The sequence below is a fragment of the Falco punctatus genome (assembly GCF_963210335.1).
Source record: "Falco punctatus genome assembly, chromosome: 5".
Classification (NCBI taxonomy): Eukaryota; Metazoa; Chordata; class Aves; order Falconiformes; family Falconidae; genus Falco; species Falco punctatus.
In genome coordinates this window covers 16,220,163-16,246,227 of record NC_137584.1, presented here as the reverse complement: position 1 = coordinate 16,246,227, position 26,065 = coordinate 16,220,163, and the positions used below count along the sequence as shown (strand labels likewise).

At 36.7% G+C, this 26,065-nt stretch overlaps 1 protein-coding gene across 5 annotated transcripts in view; it reads right to left on the bottom strand.

The window, feature by feature from the left end:
• EYS (eyes shut homolog) overlaps nucleotides 1–26,065 on the bottom strand; it is a 1,034,174-nt gene that overhangs the window by 283,873 nt on the left and 724,236 nt on the right. For all 5 annotated transcript variants that reach the window (XM_080388797.1, XM_080388796.1, XM_080388798.1 and 2 more), the window contains 3 exons: nucleotides 23,061–23,251; nucleotides 21,231–21,322; nucleotides 4,437–4,587 (listed from right to left, as the gene is read on the bottom strand). In XM_080388797.1, coding sequence (XP_080244923.1) covers nucleotides 4,437–4,587; nucleotides 21,231–21,322; nucleotides 23,061–23,251 — 434 coding nt within the window. The remainder of the gene's footprint in view (nucleotides 1–4,436; nucleotides 4,588–21,230; nucleotides 21,323–23,060; nucleotides 23,252–26,065) is intronic.

Sequence of the window (26,065 nt, the reverse complement as noted above, 5' to 3'; positions counted from 1 at the left end):
TGCCATACAGGGGGAGGAAACACAGGACCTGGGAGTGAAGTTGATTCTGGGAAAACCCTTCCTTTGTCCACAGAGCCAGCCATCTCAACATGGAAGGCAATCATACTGGTCAGGCAGTTTTCCCTTGGTAAATCCATGCTGGTTGTTCCCAAGGGCCTGCTTGTCCTTCATTTGCTTCTACAGTTGTCTCGGAACTGAGTTGTGCTATTGGCCTGACCAGCTCATGGTTACACAGCCCTTCCTCCTTGGTCTTTTTAAAGATGAACATGACATCACATTTATCTTGTTCCAGTCATCAGGGACCTCCTCTGATTGCTCTAGTCTTTCAGAGGTGATAGAGAGCGGCCTTGTGATAACATCAGCCAGTGGTGCATGCTTGTATGCATCCCATTGTATGGACCCATGACACTTTTTTATGTCCAGTTCACTTAAGTAGTCCATAACTTTATCTCCCTCTGCTGTTCGTAGTGTTTCTCCCCACCAACCACTGCCACTAGGTACAGAGATCTGGGAGGTCTGAGAGCTTCTGATGAGTGAAGAAATCTATTGGGTATTATGGCATTGCTTCCCGAGATGTCAAAGATGTTCTTTTAAATGTATCACTGCCTTGAGGGTAATCTGTTCTCCTGAAGTACCTTCACAAGCTTTGGCAGCAACTAAGAAGGAGATTCAAACTTCTGTTGATGGTGTGCTAAGTCTGTTACTACCATGGGCAGTGGAAACATACATAGTTGGTGCTTATCAAGCCTTCCAGTCTAGAACTATTATGATATTTTTAACTGATATTTCTATCAAAATAGTGTATAATAGGCAGAATACTAATCAGGTTCAGAACAGACTCAAACCACCTCAATGAGTACAGTCAGGGAAACAGTAACTTCTTTCAGTAATACCTGAAAGATCCCATGGTTTCCTGACCAATCCTTAAGAAGACTAGAAGTATTTTCTCCCTTAAACAAAGAGTAAAATGCTACCCCTTATGGCACCCTTTGTACAGAATAGTATTAAAGAAATAAAAGAAAAGCAGTCAATATATGGAGGTAATTCCCCCCTCATTTTTGGAGAAGAAAGCTTCAACTTTTTGAGACTGAAAGGCAGGGTAATTGTTGCACTTTGCCTTACATGTGGAGGGCACTCTGACTCTAAGCAACAACGAAAAATAAACATACAGACAAAAAAATAAATATGTGGAAAAAATGCATGGACACTTGAAAGCTGATCAGAAAAGCACAGAATACGAAATCCTCAGAGGACACACTATTTTATCCTGAGGGCTTCACAGATCGTATCAAACTTCACTCATAAAGAAAGAAAGAGGAATAGAGCCTGGAAATTAATAGTGTAGTATTAGCCAGTTCTAGTAATACAAAACTCCTGTGTCAACAGCTTCTGGCACTAACAACTAGAAGTTCTCGTTAGACAGCAGCTGAAGCAGTCTAGGGTCTGAAGTCACACTGCTCTCTACAGTTTCCACAATATTGAAAGGTAGGAGAGCCAACAGCGGAGTGAACTACTCCAGTGAGAGAAAGAGCTCATCTAAAACAAGACAATGTATTATTAGGCAGATACTACAGGTATTACAAGGGTCATTATCAGACTTGACTCCAAGAGCGATCACAGCATTTGTCAGAAAAAGCTGAGTCTCAGCTGGAGCAGAAATCTCTCTTGAAGCGAACTGCGGGATGAAGGTCAGAAACAGACCTTTTCCGTTTCAGGGATGATGATGGTGTTACAATAGAAGCCTGACTGCCTGGGTCAAAGCTGATGAGAAGGAAACTTCCTGGAGTGGTTTCCTACTGCTGGGATTGAAAAGCCCACATAAAGAGAACTTTGACAGACGGTTCTCCATTCTCTGACAAAAAGGAAAAATATAGCCTTTATAGACTGTATGTGGCCTGTAGCCAACAGACTTTGATAGACAAACCAAGGAAAATTAAACTTGCCCAAAGCTATAAAAAAGTAAAAATAAAGCAAAACGAGACACTAAGATCAATATGAAGACAAAAATCACAAACGAGCAAAGAAAATCAAGTTATAAAATAAAGAAATAAAAGGCTGAGGTAATCTCAAACAGAAAGCAATGCACTGCAAAAAACCTTCATGGAAAACTAGAGATGCAACTGGTGGTTGAGCATGTATTTTTACTTTTTGGGGAAGTTATATGAACATATGCTTTCCAAGTACTAAATAGAGCTTAAGTGTCACCAGCTTGAGCACTTGCACACTTCCCACATCTATTACTTAATCTAAATAACAATCATGGGCCATAACATTTCATTTACTAATCCTGCATTAAGAATAAAACTGCAACATCCTTAAAAAAAGAAAGCTCATCTTGATATGACAATCAAAAACATATATAGACAAAATGTTTTAGCAGTAAATTACCCTTAGACCATTGTGTTTTATCTCTATTTTGACTCATCTAAGGTAAACATATTTTTCTGGATTTTATTTTGCCTTAGTGAAGAGCTATTTACCATCTGAAAGTTCCCTCTCACATACACATTACTGCATATAACCCTCAAACAAATCGCTTTTTTTACCTGCTCTTAAATACACTCCATGGACCGAGCTTTTCTAAGCCTTCACTATAAAGTCTTTGGGGGATCCCCAAAAATATTTCTCTTAGCTTCTAGAAGACAGGTCATTTAAACATCTAAATTATAATTTTCTGATATCTTATTAATATAGAACTTTTCTTTAAGATACATTTATGCAAGTAATAGGATAAATTATTCCAGATGAATGTATAGTTTGTGTATGAACATTTGAATTAAGGGGAAAATTATATAAATACAAATACTATTTGACATGTTCTTTTAATGCCAATATGTGGTATTTAGAAGTACACTTTTGGCTGAGTATCTTACAACCTTAAAAGCACCTACTCACAAGGACTTTTAAGTTGGATTTCACAATATTGTCACTTCATCAGTTACTGTACAATTTACCATACGGTGAAAGCAATCTAGAAATGCTGCATTATAATAACAGCATCAAAACCACATCTGTGCTTGAAATTACTCTATTTGCTCATTATAAGATGACTTTCACTTACTGAAGAACAGAACAGAAATAAAAATGTTAAAACAATTGTCACAGGGTGAAGTCCACCCAAAAGTATGGCTTAAGAAATGAAACCTGGACTACGTATGTCCTGCTCTGACTACATGATTCTGCTGTACACTGGGAAAACAAAAAACCCACAGATTAACTTTGTTCCAGTGATGACAGCTACCCAAAGATCAGTGATCAGATAAGGGAGACCTGGACTACAGCAGCCCGGCGCAAAGTGTAGTTTATTTCATAATGTGTAGAAACCCACTAAAGACAGATAATCTTTGTTATGCAATGGTGACCTTTACACTCTGATAACACATTTGAGACATGAAACCAGAGGCTGAAATAATCCAGGCTGGCTTTAGATAAGGGGAAGTCAGAAACAGATTTGGGACTATGTGACTGGCAAGGCCACTGGCACATTAAGGCAACAATTTAGGTTTAAAAATGTATACATAGTTATGACAATAGCCCCTTGAGTGCAGAAGGGGACTCCATACTCAGACACCTGACAAAATGTAGAAGGCTGAGCCAGCTGGGATGTGCTTTGTATAGGGGCCATGCTGCCAGGAGCTGGACTGAGTGCCCCCTGGGTGTATGGTGCCAGTCTGAAATTACAGGGGCTGGGACTTTGATCTGTGTGCGTGTGAGGAGTTTGAGCGTCACAGACTAAAAGAGAAATCACTACCTATACTCAACCTGCTTTGAAAAAAAATTGTACATTGTAAGTTGCTTAACTCTCTACCCCAAATTCCTCCATAACAGCAATTCAGTAATGATCCACTTCTCTCCAACGCTCTGCATGACCCCTGTATGTACTGTTCTTCCCTAGCACTGTGAAAGCCCTAGTGCATATTACTTCTCACCCCTGCATATGCTGTTTCCCTAGCTGCATACAGGGCCTCAAGTTCAAGCTCCTGTACCACACCTCTCATTCATTAATGCAGTTCCACAGGTTAACTCTCACTGGCTTGGCCCATTTTCACACACACCTCTCTGTGCCAGCCCACAATGCAAGCAGAGAGCCTCTTTCTTTACAAAACCCAGGGCAGTCACACTTTTCACATCTCCACAGAACCAGCACCTGAGATAACAGGTACATCCTCTAAATTTAATTGTACTTGCTCCTTAACTCTGCCTACTCAAGTCAAACAGGATTGTAGATTGTATCTTCAGGCAAGAATGCTGTTTCTGTTAACTTACCGAAGTCCCGTGCACCAGCAGAACTCTGCAAGGGACCATAATCATCCCTTAGATGTAATCCTCAAAAAACTGTAATATTTACTTTTTGCATAAAGTCTTTTATAGTCTATTCAATATACCACTCCCAAAATAACAAACATCTTAAATGAAAATAATAAGAAAATAAATACCTGTTTTATTGCATAATGATGAGGCAAACCACCAACAAATATGGATCCTGTTTCAAGCCAATATGAACTGGACCAGAAATTTCTAGGTTTACTTGTCTTTGCAGATGTTTCCAGGATCGACATTTCTGCTTCACATGATACTATGCCTTGCCTGCATAAATTTAGAAACAGGCACGTTTTACCACCATATATAGTTTACACCACTGTCTATCTGACAAATTAATTAGGCTGTTACTAAACCAATGAGGAAAGAAAATTAAGTAAATAGCTGGGTTTATGTTAAACGCTATGAACACAAAAGAAGCTGTATAACAAGCGGTAAATTGGTATGTCTTTGGGGTTTGACTTCATTAAAATCAAGCCACATTGTAAATCTGAGCAGTGTAATTGCTAAAAACCCAAAGCACATAGTAATGGCTGAATAAAAAAGTTAGACAATTTTTAACAATTACAAGAAGGCTTTGTAATATGAAAAAAAAAGACATCTATTGACCTCAAATATTTTAAATATCCCTCTTTTTCACCACAAAAAATATAATCCAGAAAAGCAATTTAAAATAAACTGCATTTTAGAGTGTAGACATACTATTATCTGTAATACTTAGCTTCAAAAGCAGCATTCCTAAAACTGAAGGCAGTAACATTAGGTCCTGAAATTAATACATACAGTCGCTTTTACTTCCCCCCATCCACACACTCTCTTTAAAAAGCGTTGCTCTTAACAGCATGCATAAATTGTTAAAAATAAACAGAAGAGGCAAGGTAAACAATTTAGTTTTGTTCAATTTATGATTTTTTTTAATAAAGCAAAGCTCATTCACATTCCAATAACCAACTGGCAGCAACCACTGTCTCTTCATGAAAGAAAGCACAGTGGAGAAACGTCAGAACTAAACAAGAGTCTCTCAGGTAGGAATTTCTCTGCACACAAACCAAACTGGAGTTTAATCAGCTGGATGTTTAAAAATATTGAAGTGCCTTTGTAATACAGGTGCTAGAAAAACAATCTGTATGAAAACAGCATATACCAAGAAAACCCTATAAAAGCAACAGTCTATAATTTAACTAGGATGCTGTAGTAACATGTGGATTCAGTTTATCTTTGATAATGCAAAGTTAGCTTCTGCAAGTTACTAGTTACAAAAAGAACATGGAAAGTTTTCTTCACCATCTTCTGTCAGATAATGATACATGAAGGATTTCTCACGCTGTTTGATAAGGTCTTCTATCATATTTTAATTGAGAGGATTGAGACTTAACATCAGCAACCTTTGCAAAAACTTCTCTATGTTTGTTTTCCATATACTTCTGTTTTGGTGATAATTTCAGAAAAATATGCAAGCATAGTATTAGTCTTTTAACATAAAGGATTATAAATGTTTTTGTAAGCAAAATGGCCTGTCCATCCTATGGTAAACAACTTCATAAAGTTTCATTCTGTTGTTAAAATCAATATTAAAGAGAAATAAATTGGGGTTTTAATTCTGTAGACTAAAAATAGACTTCTTAAGGGATCAGTTCAGGGGATTTTTTTATTCCCCCTCAATTTTTACAAAGTTTTCTCTAAACTCACTAATTAATAGCGAACACGAATGAGAAAAAGCAATGTTTTCCTATCACATTTTATAGATATTATGCAATGGTTGTATGTCTAAGCACATACACAAAGTTCTGCAGCACACCATTTTGATTATTTGCTTAAAAAGGAAGTTTGGTGATAATGTGGGTGACCCATACATACATTCTCAGTAGCTCTGTTTGCAATGATCAAGCAGTTTTTCCTAAGGTTTAAACCCTGCGTGACATCTTGGATATATTCATGCTACAACAGAAAGCTGCAGTAAGAGTTCTAAGGAAAAAATTATTGATGTTTAAATATCTAAACTTTCTTTTCTTTCTTATAAAAGGATATAAACTTTATGAATAAAATCATAATGATAAGACAGCAATCTTTCTGAAATATTTTAAATCAGACTTGTTTTAACGCAACATAATTCTTGAGATCAGAGTGCAATAGGGTCAGGAAGGGAACTGATAGGCATTTTTAATTTTTTTAAATTCATTAACAGATGTGTTAAATGAAGGAAAGCTGCCCAAACAACTGCTTTGTTTTGTTTTGGTTTTAAGTACAGTTTCTTCTACACAGTTTGAAATGCTAATGCTGTAACTGGTTATGTGACCATGTATGTACTTCTATTACACAAGTACCCGATTTACAGATTTAGCTCTTTTCATGATAACTTTAGACATGCTTTTTAGTTTGTCCTTAATAGCTTATATGATGGATATGCAGATATATTTTTGTGTGCATATAAAAATATAATTTGAAATTCATTCCAAGTACTACATATCAGAAAACAAGTTAATGCAATTCAATAGCATGAGCTGCCTTCACCATCAGCTTGTTAAAATGTCAGCCTTGCACCTCTGATTGTGCTTGATTGAATCTAGCAGGGTCTGGCCAAATCAGAATAACAACCTTAAACCATTATTGTTTAGCATTTGCTGATGATACTATCATCAGGTCATATATACACTCTATGAAATTTCCATCAAGTTTTTAAAACGGGTTTTCTACAATCAGCACATTGGGTGCTTTAAAGGTCAAGTAAGAAGACAAACTTTTTTGCATAATTATAAATGTGGAAATGCATACAGCAACTCTCAAGCCCTTTTGCTGGGTAAGCTACCAGTAATTGTGCCTCAGTCCAACCCAGCAGTAATAGTTCACAGTTTTCTCATTTGTATTCACACAAATGTAATGATCAAATACTGGCTTATTAATTATAACCTGAAGATGCATGCTGTCTAAACAGTATTAAATCCATTGCCCAATGCCTCGCAGGTTGGAAGGATGGAAAGGTCAGATAATAATTTGATAACTGTTGGGATAACAGTACCTAAACATGACAATGTCTGCATGAAATCCAAATCCTTTCACATAATGTTCTTGCTCACTGACATTTGTTAGTGATGATTAAATGACATGTTTGGGATTATCATAAAATGGTAAAAAGGTAATAAAACAAATGGGTGAAGAGGAGGAGGGAAAGGAGGATGTCTAGATAAAGTATTAAGTGCCAGTCCTGCCATGCAGTCTTGTGTTAGTGAGAACCACCATCACCACAGAAGTTTGTCTCAAAATTGCTATGGCAGGAAACTCACAGCATCACCACAGCAAATGTTTCTCAACATTGTCAAGGCAGGAAACCCAGCGACTGACACCATGGAGCAATGGGGGGAGCTAATCCTGAGAAACCTAACCAAACATCTCTGCGCGCCCCCAGACCCGGCGTCAGGGGGATCGAGGAGCCTGGAGAACCCTGAGGACCCCCTGATGGTATTGGGCACGCACACCACCACCGGGTGGAAGCTGTGGTAAAGCAGAACAGCTCATGACAACCCTATAAAAGAACGGAACCAACCAATATCAGACAGAACGTTCCCACACTGGACTTGGAAACTAATCAGACTGTTGGGACACTGCAGCTCCAGGGTGGCAGCTATTGCTGTGATCTCTTTCATTCATTCATTCATTCATTCATTTTTTCTTTCTTTGTTTCTTTCTTTCCTTCCTTCCTTTCTCTCTTTATCTCTGGCTCAGTCTCCTTTGCATTTGCAAACCTATTGTCAGGCAAATAAAGTTCCTTGGCCCTTGACTCTGTTTTGACTCTTAATTGTATTGCCCAGAATAAAAGCAGAACCTTGCTCCAGTCTTGGACCAGCATTCCCAGCATGGACAAGTCTTGCTGGGAATAAAGCTCCTTTAATCTGGTTTTCCTGATAAGAAAAGGAAATCTCTTATTCTAGAAACAAGATTGAAACTTTCACCCATGTCCAGCAATTTCACTTCAAACGTGGTCATGCTAAATGACATTAAACAATTACCTAATTACCTCTGAACTATTTCAGATGTAATGTTAGCATTCAATCTACTAAACAAAAACAACTGCAGGTTTGCAAACAGCTGTATCAAATATGAGTTCTGAACTACAATAATTAAATAGGTTTTACTATCATATATTCTAAAAAACAAACATCAAAGTTCCCTGATTTTATTGAAGACAACCGATTAATTAAAGCTGAGAAACACACTGCATATTTGCTGTGTCTGATTATTATTTTACAGATTTCATAGCTCAAAAACTCCAAAGCAACACTTCCCTCTTTCCACTCAGTATCTAGTAGTTTTCATTTTCTGGTTTCATATTCTAACTGCTCCCTGCAATAGAACGCTTTTTTTTTTTTTTTGTAAACTTGCAACACAACAATAGACCTATTTTCACAGACAATTAAGAGTTACATTTTCTTAATGCACATTTAAAAGGTGGGATCAATTTTGACTCAGCACTGGTTTTGAAACCCATAAGGCTTTGTAAGGGTGTTTGAGACAACTTTAAGAATGAAAAATCCAGACCTCTGCTCAGAGAGGTTGTGTAGGTTTCACCCTTTGAGGTTTTCAAAACGTAACTGCATACAGCCCTGAGCAACCTGGTCTGACCCCACGGCTGGCCCTGCTTTCAGCAGGAGGTTGGACTACAGACCTCCTGAGGTCTCTTCTAGCTTGAATCGTCCTATGATTCTACAGTCCTGTGACATTTTTATTCAGCAAAAAAAACCTCAACCCTGTGCTGATAATATTTAAGCAATAAGACAGAATCTCATATTAATCTCAGAAAATATCCCAGTTACACGCACAGTCATTAAATTTTCAGTCTGCAGTAAGATGCATCATTTTCGACTGCTCACATCTGTTGGTGTTGACTGTGCCCTACTAAGACACCAGTTGACAGACTCTTTCATGTAGCAGATGAACTAATGAGTCAACAACATATTTTTTCTCGTTCCCTCTGACAGCAGACTCATATTTCCTGGACCCGGAGCTGATTTGTTAGTCTATTCTTAGAGAGTGATTTAACTAAATAAATAAGAACAATGAAGCTAATGACAAGGCATGATGTAAATTCCTCTAAGAATACAGAGGGGAAAAATTAGTATTTGTTTAATATTCTAAGGAATGAATAAATATGGCACCCTGTTACTTTTTTCTCAGAGGTTACACTGACATTACTAAGCTGAAGAGGTCCACAACATGAGTTTGAAGTCCTGACACATAATCATACACATTTTTGTGAAGTTACCACAGCTCCTGTTACAGTTGCCACCCAGGCTAGCTATCCCTTCAATTCTGAAACTGAAAAAGTTCACCGGTTGGTGCAATTCAGGAATAATTTCCAGTTTAAATGTTGCCAATCCATTTCGCAGTAAGTATTTTTATAGATGTGATCTGGACCTGCCAGTTGGCCTCAGGTCCAGAGAACAGTATTCAGATTTTAGTTTCATTTACTACTATGGATTTAGCTAGAGAAAAAAACCAATGATCTACGCCTCTGGCCATTTCTGTCTTTGCTGTTTGGAGAGCTTCAGGTTTCCTGCTGCTGACATTCTAACAAACTTAAATACCACTTACAGAAATTAAACTTAGAAAATAATACGTACTTATTTCAAGTTGATGTAGATATATATAAAGTGTCATTTTGTGAAAAGTTTGGCCCAAGTTAGAGTGCTGTTTCAAGCATTAAGACAGTGTCAAGTTCAGAGTCGGATCTGACTTGCAACACTGACATTTTATTTCAACTGACACTGAAAGACTGTACTGAATAAGAAGACAGTTACACAGTGGAAATTCGTATTTCTATCAACTCTGCAGGCCAACGTTATTTCTGGTCTCTATACCCTGCCTGTGTTTTCCTTAATATAATTTTTATGCTTGTGACATGGGGCCAAGGCAGCCACAGAAGACTGAACACACTTTTAGTATCCATAAGGATCCTTTGATGTTCCTCAGAAAATAACATAGAACAAAGATTTAGGCATGTTGTCTGTTATCGAAGTCTTACTCTACTGTTTTTGTTTCTATTCCTGCAATAAGAAGTTAAAGTAGATTTTTAGTCTTAGAAGTGAAACTAACAAGCTCTTTTAAGATCTAAACTAAAAGTAAGTAGCAACGACAGAAATATTTTTAGTATTTAATTAGTTAAATAATCTGCACAAGAATAGATCACTATACACCACAGATTTGTCTCTTTGATGATTCTAAATTTTAATGTGTGGGTTTCTCCTTTGATGGCAGAGCTCTGAGAAGGTATAGAAGATGATTTGTACCCAAGATGTGGCATGACTAACTAAATAAGCTTTTATCTTACAGAAGATGTAAAACAACAGTTTGTACCAAACTAATTGATGGTATTAAGTTGCTATTAACTGTTACTATGATCAATTTAGTATAATTAAATCCACTACATTCAACTGTTATTCACTGTTAGAAAAAGGCAGTTGCTTATTCTCTGTTGACTCACCTGGAATTTATGAAAAACAGTCACTTTCCGGAATATAACATGCACATACTGAGATTTGATTTCATGACGGTTTTTCATTCCAATTAAAGGTTTTTTACATTGCATTGATTCAAAATAAAGTATTATTTAGCTGCAAACAAATGCACTTAGCCTTAATCTATTGTTTTATTAGAAGATTTGATCAGTGCAGGTTTTTTGTATACTGAGACGGATATGCAAGAAGGAAGGCTACTTTCATTATCCTCAATTTCTGGAAACTAACTACAGTTATGAAAATATTAATGCCAAGTTTCTCTATCATCATTTCTAGATTTTGTCCATTTCAAGTATTCCTTCTATCTCTGTGAAATCTTAGTTCTTGTTGAGTGAACCAAGCGCTTGTAGATATTTCAGAATTGTAAAGGGTATTCTGACATGTCTAGCAATGCAGAACTGAGATGTTCACTACAGTGTTTGAAAGGAGTATGGTCACGTAACATCAGCAGTATAACAGCATGGGTTTTTTTCTGAACAAAAGCTTGTTTCTGAAAGAAAGTTAAAATGCTCATTTTAAGAAGACAAGCTTTAAGCCGACATTTTGAAAGAATTCTGAAAGTGAATGAAGGACTGTGAATATGTACAGTAGATGTGGTGGAGCCTGGATCATCTCACTGGCATCTCTTATATATCTGTAGGTGTGGTTTGACTGGCAATTCAGGTAAAGGACTGAGTTCCAGCTTTTATTCCACAGGCATTCGTATGTTCTTCCCCCTTTTTGCGCCGCAATATGCATTAAGGAAATAATTCAGCTGAAACCGAAGAAAAGTATGTATTTTTAACTGGATCAGTTCTCTCTATAAGCTCTGCCCACAGGAGTCAGTAACCAGATTAAAGATAACCAACAACAACAACAACCCAACAAAAAAATAAACTCACACAACCAACCCCACCCCCCAAAAAAACAACCAACCAAACAACCACACAACAAAAAAACCCAAAAAACAAGAAGAAAGAAATGAAGAAGAACAAAGCAGCCTGAACATGGAAAAAACAATCAAGTCTTACTGAAGCAAAGTCTCAGAAGGGATTCTCAATTGTCCCCCTTTTGCTGAAGTAACTTCTCCAAAAAGACATAGAAAGAGCCCTCTCTTTAAAGACAGACTTTACTTAGAGCACAAGACAGACGTATTTTTAAAAGGTAAATGTTTAAATAATAATAATAAAAAAAGTAGAAATAAGTGTGATAGATTACATAAAAGGCCTGAAAGCAAATTTAGTCTGCAACTAGAATAAATTCTTCACTATACACTGTTGGCCCTAGAAGAAAATCTCCTTCCTTCCATGGTCATACAAGGCTCACCTTAGTGCTTGCTTCCTACAGCAGGCAAACTCTGCTTTTTTTTTTTTTTCCCCCCCCAGGATTCTCCCAGTCTGCACTGTTGCTGCAGACTCTCTGCAAGCTCCATCCTGTCCTTCAGGGAGAGAAAGTTTATTTGCAATCTCCCTGCCTCCAGGTGCCCCTGAAAGGGAACCATGCAGGATACAGTAGAAAGACACCTTCCTTCTTACCAAGTAGGAGCTACAGCGTACAGTACCCACACAGCACTGTCTGAATAAACAAGGCAGCTACACCGCTTGTCCTGCTCTCTGCATATCCCTTTCTTCAGCAAGAAAAGTACAGTTTGCATCATCTTTCAAATATTCTGCCTCCTATCTGCCTCAGTACAATGACTTTAATAAAACTTATGCCTTCAGGCTTCCGGATGCAATGTGCAGTGCCTAACAGCACTTTTCTCCCAGTACAGAACCGGCTAATTATTTTTGTTTCTCCTTTCACTGAGCCATCTCTCAAATAGCAGAGCTCGAGTTTTGTGGTGAAAAGATATCTAGTAGGTAAAAAAAAAATATCTTTGAGGTGAGAGTGAATTACACCTCTCATGTCTGCCACTGCTCGTTCATATAGTCAGGGTCACATACCTGTGACATGGGGCTAGCAGGGTCAGAAAGGAATCTTCACCCAGCTTTTATTTTCAGCTTTTCACTGAAGTACTGGCTGGGGTTTGCCAGCCAGAATAATTTTGATATATAAATTCCTCACCAGTGCTGTGGATTTAGGAAGAGGTGACCACAGTAGAATGCATCTTAGGAAAATATTTAAGAAACCGAAGGGTTTGATTTAACTGAAGTCTGTGGCTTTCTGAACAAAATATTCATCATTTGTGTCATAGAGCAGGTCAACCTAGTGGTCCCTTGGTGGTCAAATAAGTGGTCCCTTCTGGCCTGAAGTTATAAATTTCTAAAATTTCTTGAGGTTCTCTCAGATGAAAACGATAGCCGATGGTACCTTATTCTGTAGTGTTCAAATGACATCACATGCTCATCCATAGAGGGGAAAAGAAGTTCTATAAAATATTTTTAAAATTCTACATTGTTTTTTCCCTAAGCTTCCTTTGTGATAACATTGTATTTACTCTTAATTAGTATGCATATATTGTATAAAATATCTTGACATAACATGTGAAAACACGGGAATTTTAAATCCCTCTGTTTAGGAAGTCAAAGGGCTCAGCACATTTAATGTACGGGAAACTACTGGATTGTTGTATATATACATATTATGTCTGCTCTCTGAATTGCAAAAGCCATTCAGAAATAGGACACTGTTATGTTCTACTACTTTTTATAAGGAAAAAAATATTTCAAATGTATAAAAGATGTCAGTCATGTTGTTACTACCTTGTTTTAAAAACTAGCAATTTGGATAATTCTGAGAATAAAAGTATGAACAGTCTGGAGTTAAATAATGTGAAGAATGAAGTAAAGAGTTACTGTACAGATCACATAGGACAGAACAGGATCTAAATATGCTTAAACAGAGAACCAGCTAAGGACACAGTGGCCTGAGGAAAAGCCTCCAGCAAATACATAAATTTTTGAGATGGTACCTCTAAAAGATATAGAATTTAGTGATGTGCAACAGCCAGTAAGAGAGGGCTTGTTGTTTCTTTGCTTTTTCTACTGAAGGCAGAGGAAAAAAGGAATTATAAGAAAAAAAAATGAATAGTTTGTGAAACTAGAAATAAAATTATAATTCTTTCACAATAATGACACTTCATACAATAGATAATAGTTTAGGTAAAGTAGTTCTACTACTGAAGTTAAAGATTATTTATTTTTTTTTTAAATAAACCGGTACTTTGAAAATTCCTAAGATTAATAGAAGATATGCGCATTGATACACTGTACATGAAACTCTTTAGCTACAGAAATCTATGCTTACTCACACAGCAAACCGGGGAAGTATAATTTCATTGATTGGCTATCACCTTATCACTTTCCTTAGTATTTCTTCAGCAGTAGATATCATCAATGCGTTCTCAGTTCAACCTATGTATAGACCAGTTTGCTTATCTGAGTTTATTATTGTTTAACTGTTGTGATGATTTTGAGTGAGATGCTGTATTTGTATTTACATTGCTATTCCTCTCTAGCACCTACAAAGTCACTTCTATAGTGCTTTAAGGAATTAAAAAGGGATGATTAGGTTCCTGGACAAAAAATAGTATAATCTGAAAATCATTATTGATCGAACATTTATTCTTAAGAAGCACCACCATTTCTTTTGAACACTTGACCTCCAAATAGAAAGATCCATTAAGTTACATTGAAATTATCAAGCATTTATGAGATAAAGTAATGAATAAAATTAGTCACAGGAGGGAACATTATTTGCCCGGCTCCCCTTCTACTTATCTGTGAAAGGATTAAAATCAAATTAATTTTTTCTAAATGCACTGCACAGGTTAGTAGAATGAGCTGGAAAACACATAAGATATATTCTAACTAGCAAGATTTCAAAACTTTTCCTCTATTTAGTGTTTTCTGATTTGTATTTGGTTATAATCTCACAGTTCATAAATAAGAATCTCCTTTGATTCTCTAGCTTCAATCCAGCCTCACCATTTCTGTGGCACTGGCATGCTTAGCTAGTGAGGAGTAATAGTGTCACTGTGTAACAGAAATCTTGAGCACCTAGAAATTAGTCTTCCAATTTCTTACTTTCTTGTGCCAACAGCTGCTTTTTGTTGTTGCAAAGTCAGTATCTTTTTCCTTTCAGATGTATTCCAGAATGTCCTTGGGGGGGGTGGGGGGGGGGGGGGGAGGGATATTCTTCACCTCTTCCTGTTCATCTGTGCGATAGTCACCATAAGTATTTTACATTGAATTTCTTTCTCTTTTGGTCCAAAAAAACCCAAACCAAAAGAAAAAAAAGAATCCTTCCAATTTTCTTCACACTCCATTATCAAGTCATTCTTATTTTCCACCTTAAAAATGCAGGTCTTGACATTAGTATCATTATTTCAAAAGTTTACATAATTTTTATTCCATTGTAAATAAAAATGCCTCTGCACCTAAACTGTATTCTCAAATCAGTTTGTTGTCATTGACTTAGCCTCTGCAGCGGATACTAGACAGTAAGTAGCAGATATAACCTCATTAGGAATCAAGATACAGTGGAACTTAGGAAACAAGAAATGTCTTTTTATTACCAGTGTTAATAAATCATAAATAAATTGAACAAAATGTAATAAACTTGACTTCTTCCAAGTAAGGCCACTGAGCTGGGTAAAGTTTCAGACTATACAAGAATTAGAAATTATGAGATAAGTCTGAACTTGTCTTGCATTTCATCACTCCTAGTTTTGCACTAGGCTCTTTAGGAGGGACTAAAAAAAAATAGATCAACACAGCCACAGCTATGAAAGTATGTTTGTGAGGACTTATTCAGTGGCCAGTTTAGAGGTGCAACAACTCCCTAAATCATTTGTATTGGTAATAAATATGTCAAGCTTAACCATGCATGTGTCCAAGTACTTCAAGAAATGTCTTGCAGCTGATGCAAAACCATTGATACCTTCCTTGGGAGCAGACAAGAAAATGAAAAGAGAATGAAGCTATTCTGTATCAGGAACACACTTCTTACCACGTTTTATAAATACTGAATTCACTTCTGTAATTAAACAGTAGCCATTGCTATTAATATCTTCTGGCTTATACTAGTTTTGGAGGAGATGACTCATTAAGCGTGTTTTCATGAAGTAGAGTATATGGCATTTAAATTGTACATGAAACAACAGATGGATGGCCTCTTCACCTATATGCTGTTATGTTAAAAATGAAGGCCAACGTTTGGTAACTTTCTGGTAAGATAAAAACAGGAATTTACAATAAAAATGAAATAAAACCCCAAAAACCAATACAGAGAAGCAGCTGAAGTTTTTTCTAACCATTTTATCTGACATCTGCCTATCTTACCTGCCTGAAAGCCCTAGGGAAAATATGAGCTTTGTAGCACATTCTGAAGGATAATAAATACAGCATATTTTGCACCATATGGATTATCTCAGGCCTTCATAAAAAGCCATCAAAACCAACAATATACAAGCTCCAGAGTGAGCATATGTTGCATTATGGCATGATTAGAAGAATTTCTTTCTGACTAGAGGAATCAAAAAACATCTACATCTCAAAACCAAGACAATCAATCACCAAATGTCCTACAGTTAACTAGTGCAAACCTCAAATTACAAACATTAGGAGCTAAAGAAGAATGATGCACATTTAAAATAAGTGAACTGTCACATTTTGAAGTTGGTTTCTAGACAGATGGAGCACCTACACCCATTTTCTAATCCTAATGGTCACGGTCACTTAAAAAACAAGTTCAAAGTGGATACACTAATTTTAACAAAGAAGTTGTATTTGTGATATCTACTGCATAATCAATTTATAAACTGATAGATTTGCTAAAGCAATTGACAACTGTGATCTGACATTTAAAATAAAATAAAAAATGTTTTTTATTTAATCAAGGAAACTATTATTATCAGTACTGAAATAATAGTTGTTGAAATGGAGCATAGCAGACCAAGAAAAGGACGAATTTCGAATAATGCTGCTGCAGTTCAGCCTGTTCCTGCAATACAATTTTTTAATCAAGTTGTTTTGGTGATGAAGACTGAAGAAGATAATGTTACAGCAGTTAATGAGGCAGTTTTATAAGGGTGGGAATGAGAAGACTGTGGTAGAGCATCCCCTGCATTGCCAGTAAGGTAACTGTATCTTCATAACAAAACCAAACATGTAAACTTCCCAATGCTTGAGTCTTAAATTTTCCTTCCATTCATAATACCCTGCAGAAATCTAAACACTGTGGGATATTGTCTATATCCATTTTTCACTGTAGCCCTTTCACTTCCCTGGTAACCTTAAGAAAACCAAAACAGTACAGTCAGAAATGTGAGTGAAATAGCTGCGATGATTTCCATTAACAGCTGGGCTTAGTAAACTTACACATAAAATGGAACTCTCAGGCACTGCTCTGAGGCAAACCTTGTCAACGTGTTGGTTTTAGCAGCTAGTGCCATAAAGTAAGATTAATCTGAGGCAAAAAGTTATATCCTATCCCAAATTATTCAAGCTATCCCAGATTTTTTATCAAATATGGTCGTCCTATTATATCCAATTTTATTAAACTGTTGTAAATGTAGCCACAATAGTCCATCATCGTGAAAAATTTACTTCAGCAATGTTTCCATTTTACTTCCAGCATGAATATTCTGGTGAACTATGAGAACTGGATATAGCACAGTGTCTGACAGTAACATGCATATTTATTAATGCATTAAAAGCATTAAAAGGTGTGGTATTTCTTTGAGTCACACCAGGAATAATTTTGTGGGACAAAGGAAGCAGTAACATTTCCTCTGTAAGCAGAAAAGGAAGATGTCACTATCTAATTTCCACTGTATTTCAACTTGTATTACACAACACAGTACTTTTAAGACTATTTCTTTAATTTAACATGACATTGTAGAGGCAGTATATCATTTGCAGATGGCTTATCTTCAGTAGCTGAAATGCATTGCTTTTAGTGAATCTGAAAGACAAAAACCTTTCCATCACAGGGCCACATCAAAAAGGTTCCAAACAGTTCAGAATACATTAAGTAATGAGAATGAGCAATTTTATTTCAACAAATTGGTACAATATATTTTTTTTTATTGCCTGTGATGTCTCTTCATAAAACTTAACATCTGCAGAACAAAGAAAATCCCACATTGTGCACAGCCACTATGTTGTAGTATTCAGTGTCACCTACATTCCCATCCTGACTTCACTGACTTCCCAGATCCTGTTGTTCAAAGCTTAACTTACTTATCTCACTGCAAATCAGTTATGAGAAGACTAAATAATAGTTGCAGAGGTCTAGACAACTGCTGAATATGCTATGGCAATTTTTCACCAAAGTTATTTTACTATGTTGTATTATACTAAAGTTGATTACAAGTAACATATTTCAAGACTGAATGTATCAAATCGAATTGTAAGAAATGTATATTTAATTGTTAACACAGAAGTAAGTATGTAAGGTAGTGGTTATTATACTTTTCTATACAGCACATAAATTTTCTTCATTAAATCAAGCACATGTGAAGATGCACTAGATGAAAATAACCCATTTCTAACCAAATCTTTCTGACTTCTGTGCCATTAAGATTTTAAATCTTAGAATCATAGAATCATTTAGGTTTGAAAAGACCTCTAAGATCATAAAGTCCAACCATTAACCTAGCACTGCCAAGTCCACCACTAAACCATGTCCGTAAACACCACATCTACAGTCTCCTAAATACCTCCAGGGATGGTGACTCAACCACTTCCCTGGGCAGCCTGTTCCAATGCTTGACCACCATTTCACTGAAGAAATTATTCCTAATATCCAATCTAAACCTCCCCTGGCACAACTTGAGGCTGTTCCCTCTTGTCCTGTCACTTCTTACTTGGGAGAAGAGACTGACACCCACCTCACTACAACCTCTTTCAGGTAGTTGTAGAAAGTGATAAGGTCTCCCCTGAGCCTCCTTTTCTCCAGGCTAAATGACCCCAGTTCCTTCAGCTGCTCCTCATAAGATTTGCTCTCTAGACCCTTCACCAGCTTCATTGACCCAAAACTGAACACTGCATTTGAGACGCAGCCTCACCAGTGCCGAGTACAGGGGGACAATCACTTCCCTTGTCCTGCTGGCCACACTGGTTTGGATACCAGCCAGGATGTTCTTGGCCTTCTTGGCCACCTGGGCACACTGATCGCTCATGTTCAGTCAGCTGTTGACCAGCACCCCCAGGTTCTTTTCCACTGGGCAGCTTTCCAGCTACTCTTCCCCGAGCCTGTAGTACTGCATGGGGTTGTGTGATCCAAGTGCAGGACCTGGCACTTCTTCTTGTTGAATCTCCTATAATTGGCCTTGGCCCACTGATCCAGCCTGTCCAGATCCTTCTGTAGAGCTTTCCTATCCTCAAACAAATCAACACTCCCCCCTCCAACTTGGTGGTGTCTGCACACCACCATCTTAAAACAATGTCCAAAGCCATTTCCAGTCTACAAGTGAGTAATTAATAATTGCTTAATAATTAGCTTGACTCCCATAAATGGTATGCACTCCTTCTCTTTTAACAGCAAAAATCAGTGCGTCCCATCTTACCCGAGCTGTCCTGAAATGATTACCATTGTGTGCAAATGAAGGAAGATAATTCTTTCTTCCTTCCTTTTTAGGGTCAAAAGGAAGGCTGGAAATACAAACTGGTTGCTTTTTTTTTTTTTTTCTGCTACTACCTTAGGCTGATTTATAGATTCACTTTATTTGCTGCTCGATGGAGCTGGGGGAAGATGCATAAAATAGGCACACTCACTCGTGGCAGTTATCGCATCCCTAGGTAATGTCAGTGACATGGCAGTCCTAATGCTCTGCTGGCAGGGGAAGGGATGGTTTTTTTCTTCAAGTCTCCCAATAGTACTGAGGGTCCAGGTATTCTTAAGTTTGTTATCTTTAGGATCCTAAATCTTTCTTAAAATGAACAACAATTAAAAGGAGTAACAATAGAATTCTAATGGAGTAAATGAGCTATCAGACTAAAAATTCTGTGTCTCCAGTCCTTACCCACTTTCTCTGTGTCACTTTAGATTTCTTAGACTTCTTTGTTGTCTAACTTCTTAGTTGTCTTCAATGGACTTTTAGTCACCATTCATACAGAAGCTGCTTAATGCCCTTATCATCTTTAAATCTCCAAAAAATTTCCAATCCTACTTTCTCTATTTTGAGAATGAAAGGGAGACAAACCATAGAAATTAGCAGAACTGCATATGTAATTCAAGAGTTTACAGAATCCCACTTCTATCAGTGTCATAGAGATGTCTTCCATTCCCTTCTGGTCAGAGGGGAGCTTCCAGTTGCTTTTACTTTATGTTCCATGGTTTGGTTTGATGTTATTCCCTTTTTGAGTGATAAACACAATTGCAGTGAATTACTGGCTTTTGCTCCCTGCATTAGTCTGCATTGTTGTACTGTGGGGTCTGGAGCTTGAGCCTGGTTTGCCATGCTGGAAAATAATATGATAGTAATGATTGCTGAAATGCAGCAAGAAACTGTGGTCCTTCTCACTCACTACTCACTGCCACACTTGAAGCAGCAAGGCACAATATAACGGATACAATCATCACTATGGTTTCCTATAGAAGCAAAGTGTCCAGCTGCAGCTGCCCTGCAAAAGTGTTTCATTTGGCTACTTTTGGACAGATATAACTAAAAGGCTTATTCCAGTAAAAGGCTTTTGTTCCTTCTGTACACGTTCACAAACTTTTTAGGGAGTCATTTACCCCTGAGAGACAAGCAGACAGGTAGCTCTCTTCTTGCTGGACTAGAGGACTCGGACCTATTTTAAACTGTCTGATAGAACTAGGCACCTGGAGAGTTCACTAGGACTCATGCCTAATTTTTCTATAAAGTGAAACCAAATATTTTCTTCCAAGTTCTTAAAAGGTGGCGGATTCTAACAGCATAGACATTTGATCATTAAATACATCTATGTACAAAGAGCATGGAAAACATACTACCTACCTGATTTTGCTTTCATTTTATCCTCCTTCAGTTGCAAGGACTGTTACTTTTACAGGAGTAATACATTATGAGTTGCAAGTAAGTGACAGCAACTAAAGTCATGCTGCTGCTTTTGACTATCTATTTTCCAAGATCTTTCTATGGGTCACATTCTCATTGGAAATCCAACTATTTCCTGGACTAAGTAGCTTGAAGTTACTGAACAGCAGCTTCCCTGCCTGAATGTTTATGTTTGCTAAGATTTCGATGAGAATAAACTCATTTCCATTAAGCACAACAGTGATGTGATGAGCACTGTTCCCAACTGTACTATAGTTTTAAACACTCTTTCCAAGCATTTGTTGTAGTCCACACTGCCATAACATGATTTTACCGCACACATTCAGGTATCACCCATAGCTAATGAGATATGGTATTACTGGCATTTACTAACTATCCAACCTAAATCGTCTTTGAAGCAATTGTAAACACAGAGAACAGTAAGTTATGAAACTTACCTAATTTGCACTTTATACCAGTGTCCATCATCCACTCTAGCAGTAGTAGTGATGTTTTTGACTTCTGCAGTTTCATCACATAAAAACTGATACTACAAAGTGGGAAAAATGCTTTTATTACATAAGTTCTAATAATTAAACAGTTAAAGGCTTAGAAACTTGAATTTCAAAATAACAAATGGTTTCATAAAGCCCTGAAAGATGTCATGTGTATCAAGGAAAACTAGTGTTTAATTAAAGATCTAGATCAGGAGGTCGATTGTACCAGAAATATACAGGCATACATATATGCTTCCTACCATGCATGAAAATGCTTTAATCTTTGTGTATTGTACAATCAGATATTATGGGTGTGATTTGCAAGGAAGTTGACCATCTGCAACCCAGCTAAAATTAACATTGGCCACGGGTGAATTTTACTTACCATTTTATGGCCTCCTTACACTTCCAAACACGTAATGTAGCATGCAGGCTTGAGTATTCTGGAACACCATTTAATTTCCTATACTAATGTGAACAAGCACTTGATTTCATGGTTTGTCTACTTGTAATTGTAGCTTGATTGTAAGCTTAGAACCATTTGTTCATTGGGCTTTAAATCTACATTTAATTGACCAGCTTTGTGAATGATTAAGTGAATTCAATTAGTTTTAACATGGCACACTGGGACCTAGGAATAGATTTTTGTCAATTAAAGTACTTTCATATTTTATGGTGCTTATATGTTAGAAAAATGTTTTTCTGCATCATTACTGTAACATGAATACAAGTAAGATAGACTTAAAGTCATCAACATTTTGTAAACCTTGGATAACTTCCTGACCCTGACTAATCTCATTTGCTCTAGATAAAGATAGTCACAATATAATAAAACATAATATAACAAATTAAAGCAAAAGGTTATTTTCTTCTTCTGTTTATCTGCAATTTATGTATCTTTTTTATATGATCATGCTTTTTAAACATGAAGGCAAATATAACTCAAATACGTTGTTCCTAAGTCATTTCACAATTGTCACAGAAGAATATAATTACAGGCAAACTTTTGGAAATTTTTAACAGGAAAATGGAAGATCCATTATAGGAAAAGTAACTTCTCTTTTAATATCTTTTTATAGCCTCTTTAGTATATGCCCATGTCTTCATAAACCTCAAACTTTACCTCTTCCTCAGAAAAGAAGGAATAATTTGCCAAAGGTAAAGATATAATGGGATACACACTCTACTCCTGAAGTTTATAGAAACAAATGTAATCCTATTTAGTTTGTCCATGAAAGCCAAATAAATGTTTTTTGTGATCCTGCGGAACTGATAATTAACATGATGGACCAAGTAAAAGGTTTCTGCTCAGAGCCACACGGTAACAGATACACTCCATTCTGTTACACAGTAAATTTCCTATTACGATTCACTCAGTTCCACAGCCTTCCTTATAACAATTTTAATGAACTTGCACATGAGGAGGTTCGGTTAGTTTAAGCTCTGTGTATAAAATAGAATACCTTAATACACATCAGTCATAAAGACAAAACCTACATTCTTTATTTTTGTCTTTTAATATGTGCTTTTCATATGAGACATCCCATTTATAATCACTATTCAATTTTCCTCAAGTACCACCTCTTGTGAGACATATTAATCATATTAGCCATGAATTTGCCCTAATGGATAGCAGGTTTGACAGCTATTTTCCTTAAATACTGAAGTATGTCAAGACTCTCTGTAGCTCTATCTACTATCTTCTACAGTAAAAAACAGAACACACACACCCCCCCCCCCGATCCTAACTTTTACTTATTTCTCCTTCAGTGGGAGATTTCGATGTCTTACCTGTAAGGTGCCATGGTTGATGAAAAGCTGAATTAAAAAATGTCCTGTCGTTTCTGGTGTCTGTTCAATATACAGGAGGAGTCCATGAGGACTATAGGTCTTAAATTCCAAGTGGATGAAGTTTTGCATGTTCAAATGCAAGCCTTGAAACTGCAGGTAAGAATCACCGTAATAGCGAGCATAACTAAAATCTGTAAAAAGAATTTTGAGATATATAAGGATACGAAGACATTTTTCTACTTCACTCACTGCTTTCTTATTTTGCTAATGGTAGCAAAGATACAGGATACTCTTTTTACATCTGTCAAGGAGGCAGACATGAATCTGAAAATTGATGTTAGTTTTCTTGGGTCAAAGACTGAGTTTCTAAAACTAAACATAAAGGTTTAGGTAAAATTATATTAAGCAGACAACTAGGATCAATGCCTGAAAGAAAAGGCTATTGAAGACAATAGCACTTGGTACATATCTAGCAGTTTTGGCTCTCCGTAAGTCAAGAACAGATTTTTCAGTTAGGTATTCACATAGTTTTTGATGCAAGAATGAATGAGTTTGAAGTCTTTGCAGAAAGCATTCCATGGTTTCTAATTATGAAATTGTCATTTTAATCAAATATGTCAAATATTACTGTCTAAAACAAACAATGGGATGTTGGTAGGGTGAAACCTGAAAAATTCTCTTCTGATCAGATCTATCCTGTCTGACTTTCTAGATCCTTCTTAACCTCCAGCTCCCCATTTCAAACCTGGCAAGGGCAGATGCAGCTCTTACTTAAATGGAAAAGGTATGTGAATACATGGCTGTAAACCCATCAGATAACAGAAGAGTACACTTAAAAGGGACTTCCCCCCCTCCTCCCTCTTCTCTTCCTTCCTTCCCTTCCCTCTCTCCCTTTTTTCTTTCTTCCTATTTCTCACTGGTTTTTTTCTTAATTTCTCTTTTCTCTCTTTTCTTCCTTTCTCATCTTTGTTTCTCATTCCCTCCCTTCCTTTCCTGCTTCCTCTCTTATGTTTTATTTTCCCTTCCCTTCATTTCTTCCTTCCTTTTCGTTCCCTTTCCATCCTTTCCTTTCCCTTTCACATGTTGTGGTTTTACAAGAGAAGAGTATTCAACATGCACCTGGGTACCCATTCATCCACAAATGCAGTCATGCACGTCTTCATTTTTTACCTGCCAATATTTAAACTGCACCTCATATCAGTATATTTATGTACTTAATAAGGAATTTAAAAATATGTCCTCTTCCACACATGCAACACAAGGAGTTAGTTGTTTCATTTTAGCACCGCTATACTATTCTGATTTTTGCACAAGCAGAAATATGCTTTAGTCTCACTTGAAAGAATCACACAGCATACAATTATTTGTTTGATCAACTTTATGAGACCGATACAAATTTAAAAGAATATTAACAACGCACACATCTTTTTAAAAAAGTCAGTGCAACAGTATGAGCCTAGATACAATGCATAACACATAATAAATAAATAATTTCATTTTGCTTGGCTCAAATTTCACTGAATCATCAATAGAGGGATTCTAAGTATCTTTCTAGGTCACAGACCTGTTTCTATTTTCCAAAACAAACAGAATTTTAATATGTTTTGACACTAACTCCAGTAGAAAATATATTACTACTACGCTTAAATTCTGAACATCTGTGATACTCTGATAAATTACAAACTATTAATGTTGCACTCCTGTATATCACTGTAAGACTGTGTTGAATTTTATTCTTTCATGACTTTTCAGAAACGTATTTACAAAGAGCCACTGTGGTCAAATTCTGAACAAAGCTTTTCTTAACAAATTCTCGGGAAGAGGTGAAAAGAGAAACAGCAACAAATAAGCAATACATGCACACATAAAAGATGCAGTAAAAGAAATAAAAATTTCAAGCAATACCAATCAATGATCAGTGATGCAGAAAAGATGACATAATTTTAAATGTATTTAACCTTTAAAAATTCTGTTTTGAAATATAAGCCTGTATGTGTAAATTTCAGAAAACTCAATTAAAAAAAAAAAAAGATACAAAATTGCACTGAAAACTTCCCTTTTATAGACAGGACAATTTCTCTAAGGAAGGGTAGACACCGCTTTAGAGGATTACCTTCAATCCCTAACCCTTGTTTGTTTTCCTTCCTGAGCCTGCCTCTGAGCACTAAATCGTTCCCTCATTCCATTTGCCCTGGACTGCCCCTTCACATGGTTTTTCTCCTCTCATGGAACCACTCAGTTATCCGCACACTCCTGAGATACTGTTATCTGACCAGCTCTTTTACTTGATTCCACTTAGGAGATCAGCTTGGCTGAAAGACAGAAAAGTTGCAAGGAACATCTATTTCCTGCAGTCCTATTTCCTTCTGTACCTTCCCAGTTTTTTTGAGGCTTGGTTTGTTTTTTTTTCTTTGTCTTTTTTTTTTTTTTTTCATTGTTCAGCATATAATTAAATAAACGTGAGAACAGGCCAAAGTTGTTCAGTCCTTTGCTAACATAAGGCATCTGAGCCCCTAGCTATCACTACAAGAGAGTAAAATCTGTGAGAGAAAAAGAAACGTGGGTGGGGGAACAAAGCATTTATTCATGATTCCTGAATAATAACTCTGATAACTAAAGCCATACTGGATTGTCTAGCAAATTTCAAGACAAAGACCAAACAAGCAAGAGCTAGTGGCATCTACCTTTAACATTCTTTGTGTAACTGTACTAAGTACAGAGAGCACTGCAGACAAAAATAGTACTCTGTTCTTACTGCCATCCGTGTTTTTTTAACTTCTTATGGCAAAAAACGTTGCTGCCTTGCAAGACAATATACTCCATTATTCCATGGATTTGAGGCCAGTTTGATTTCTTACGGGAAATATATTCATGCTGCTAACCAGAAAGATTTTTAAAGATATCAGCTGCAGTAGAATTGCTGCAATTGCTCTATGTCCATAAATATGGAAAGAGTTAATGAGAAAAAGCACTGAACAATCTTTAGCAGGCTCCAGGTCTTTTGT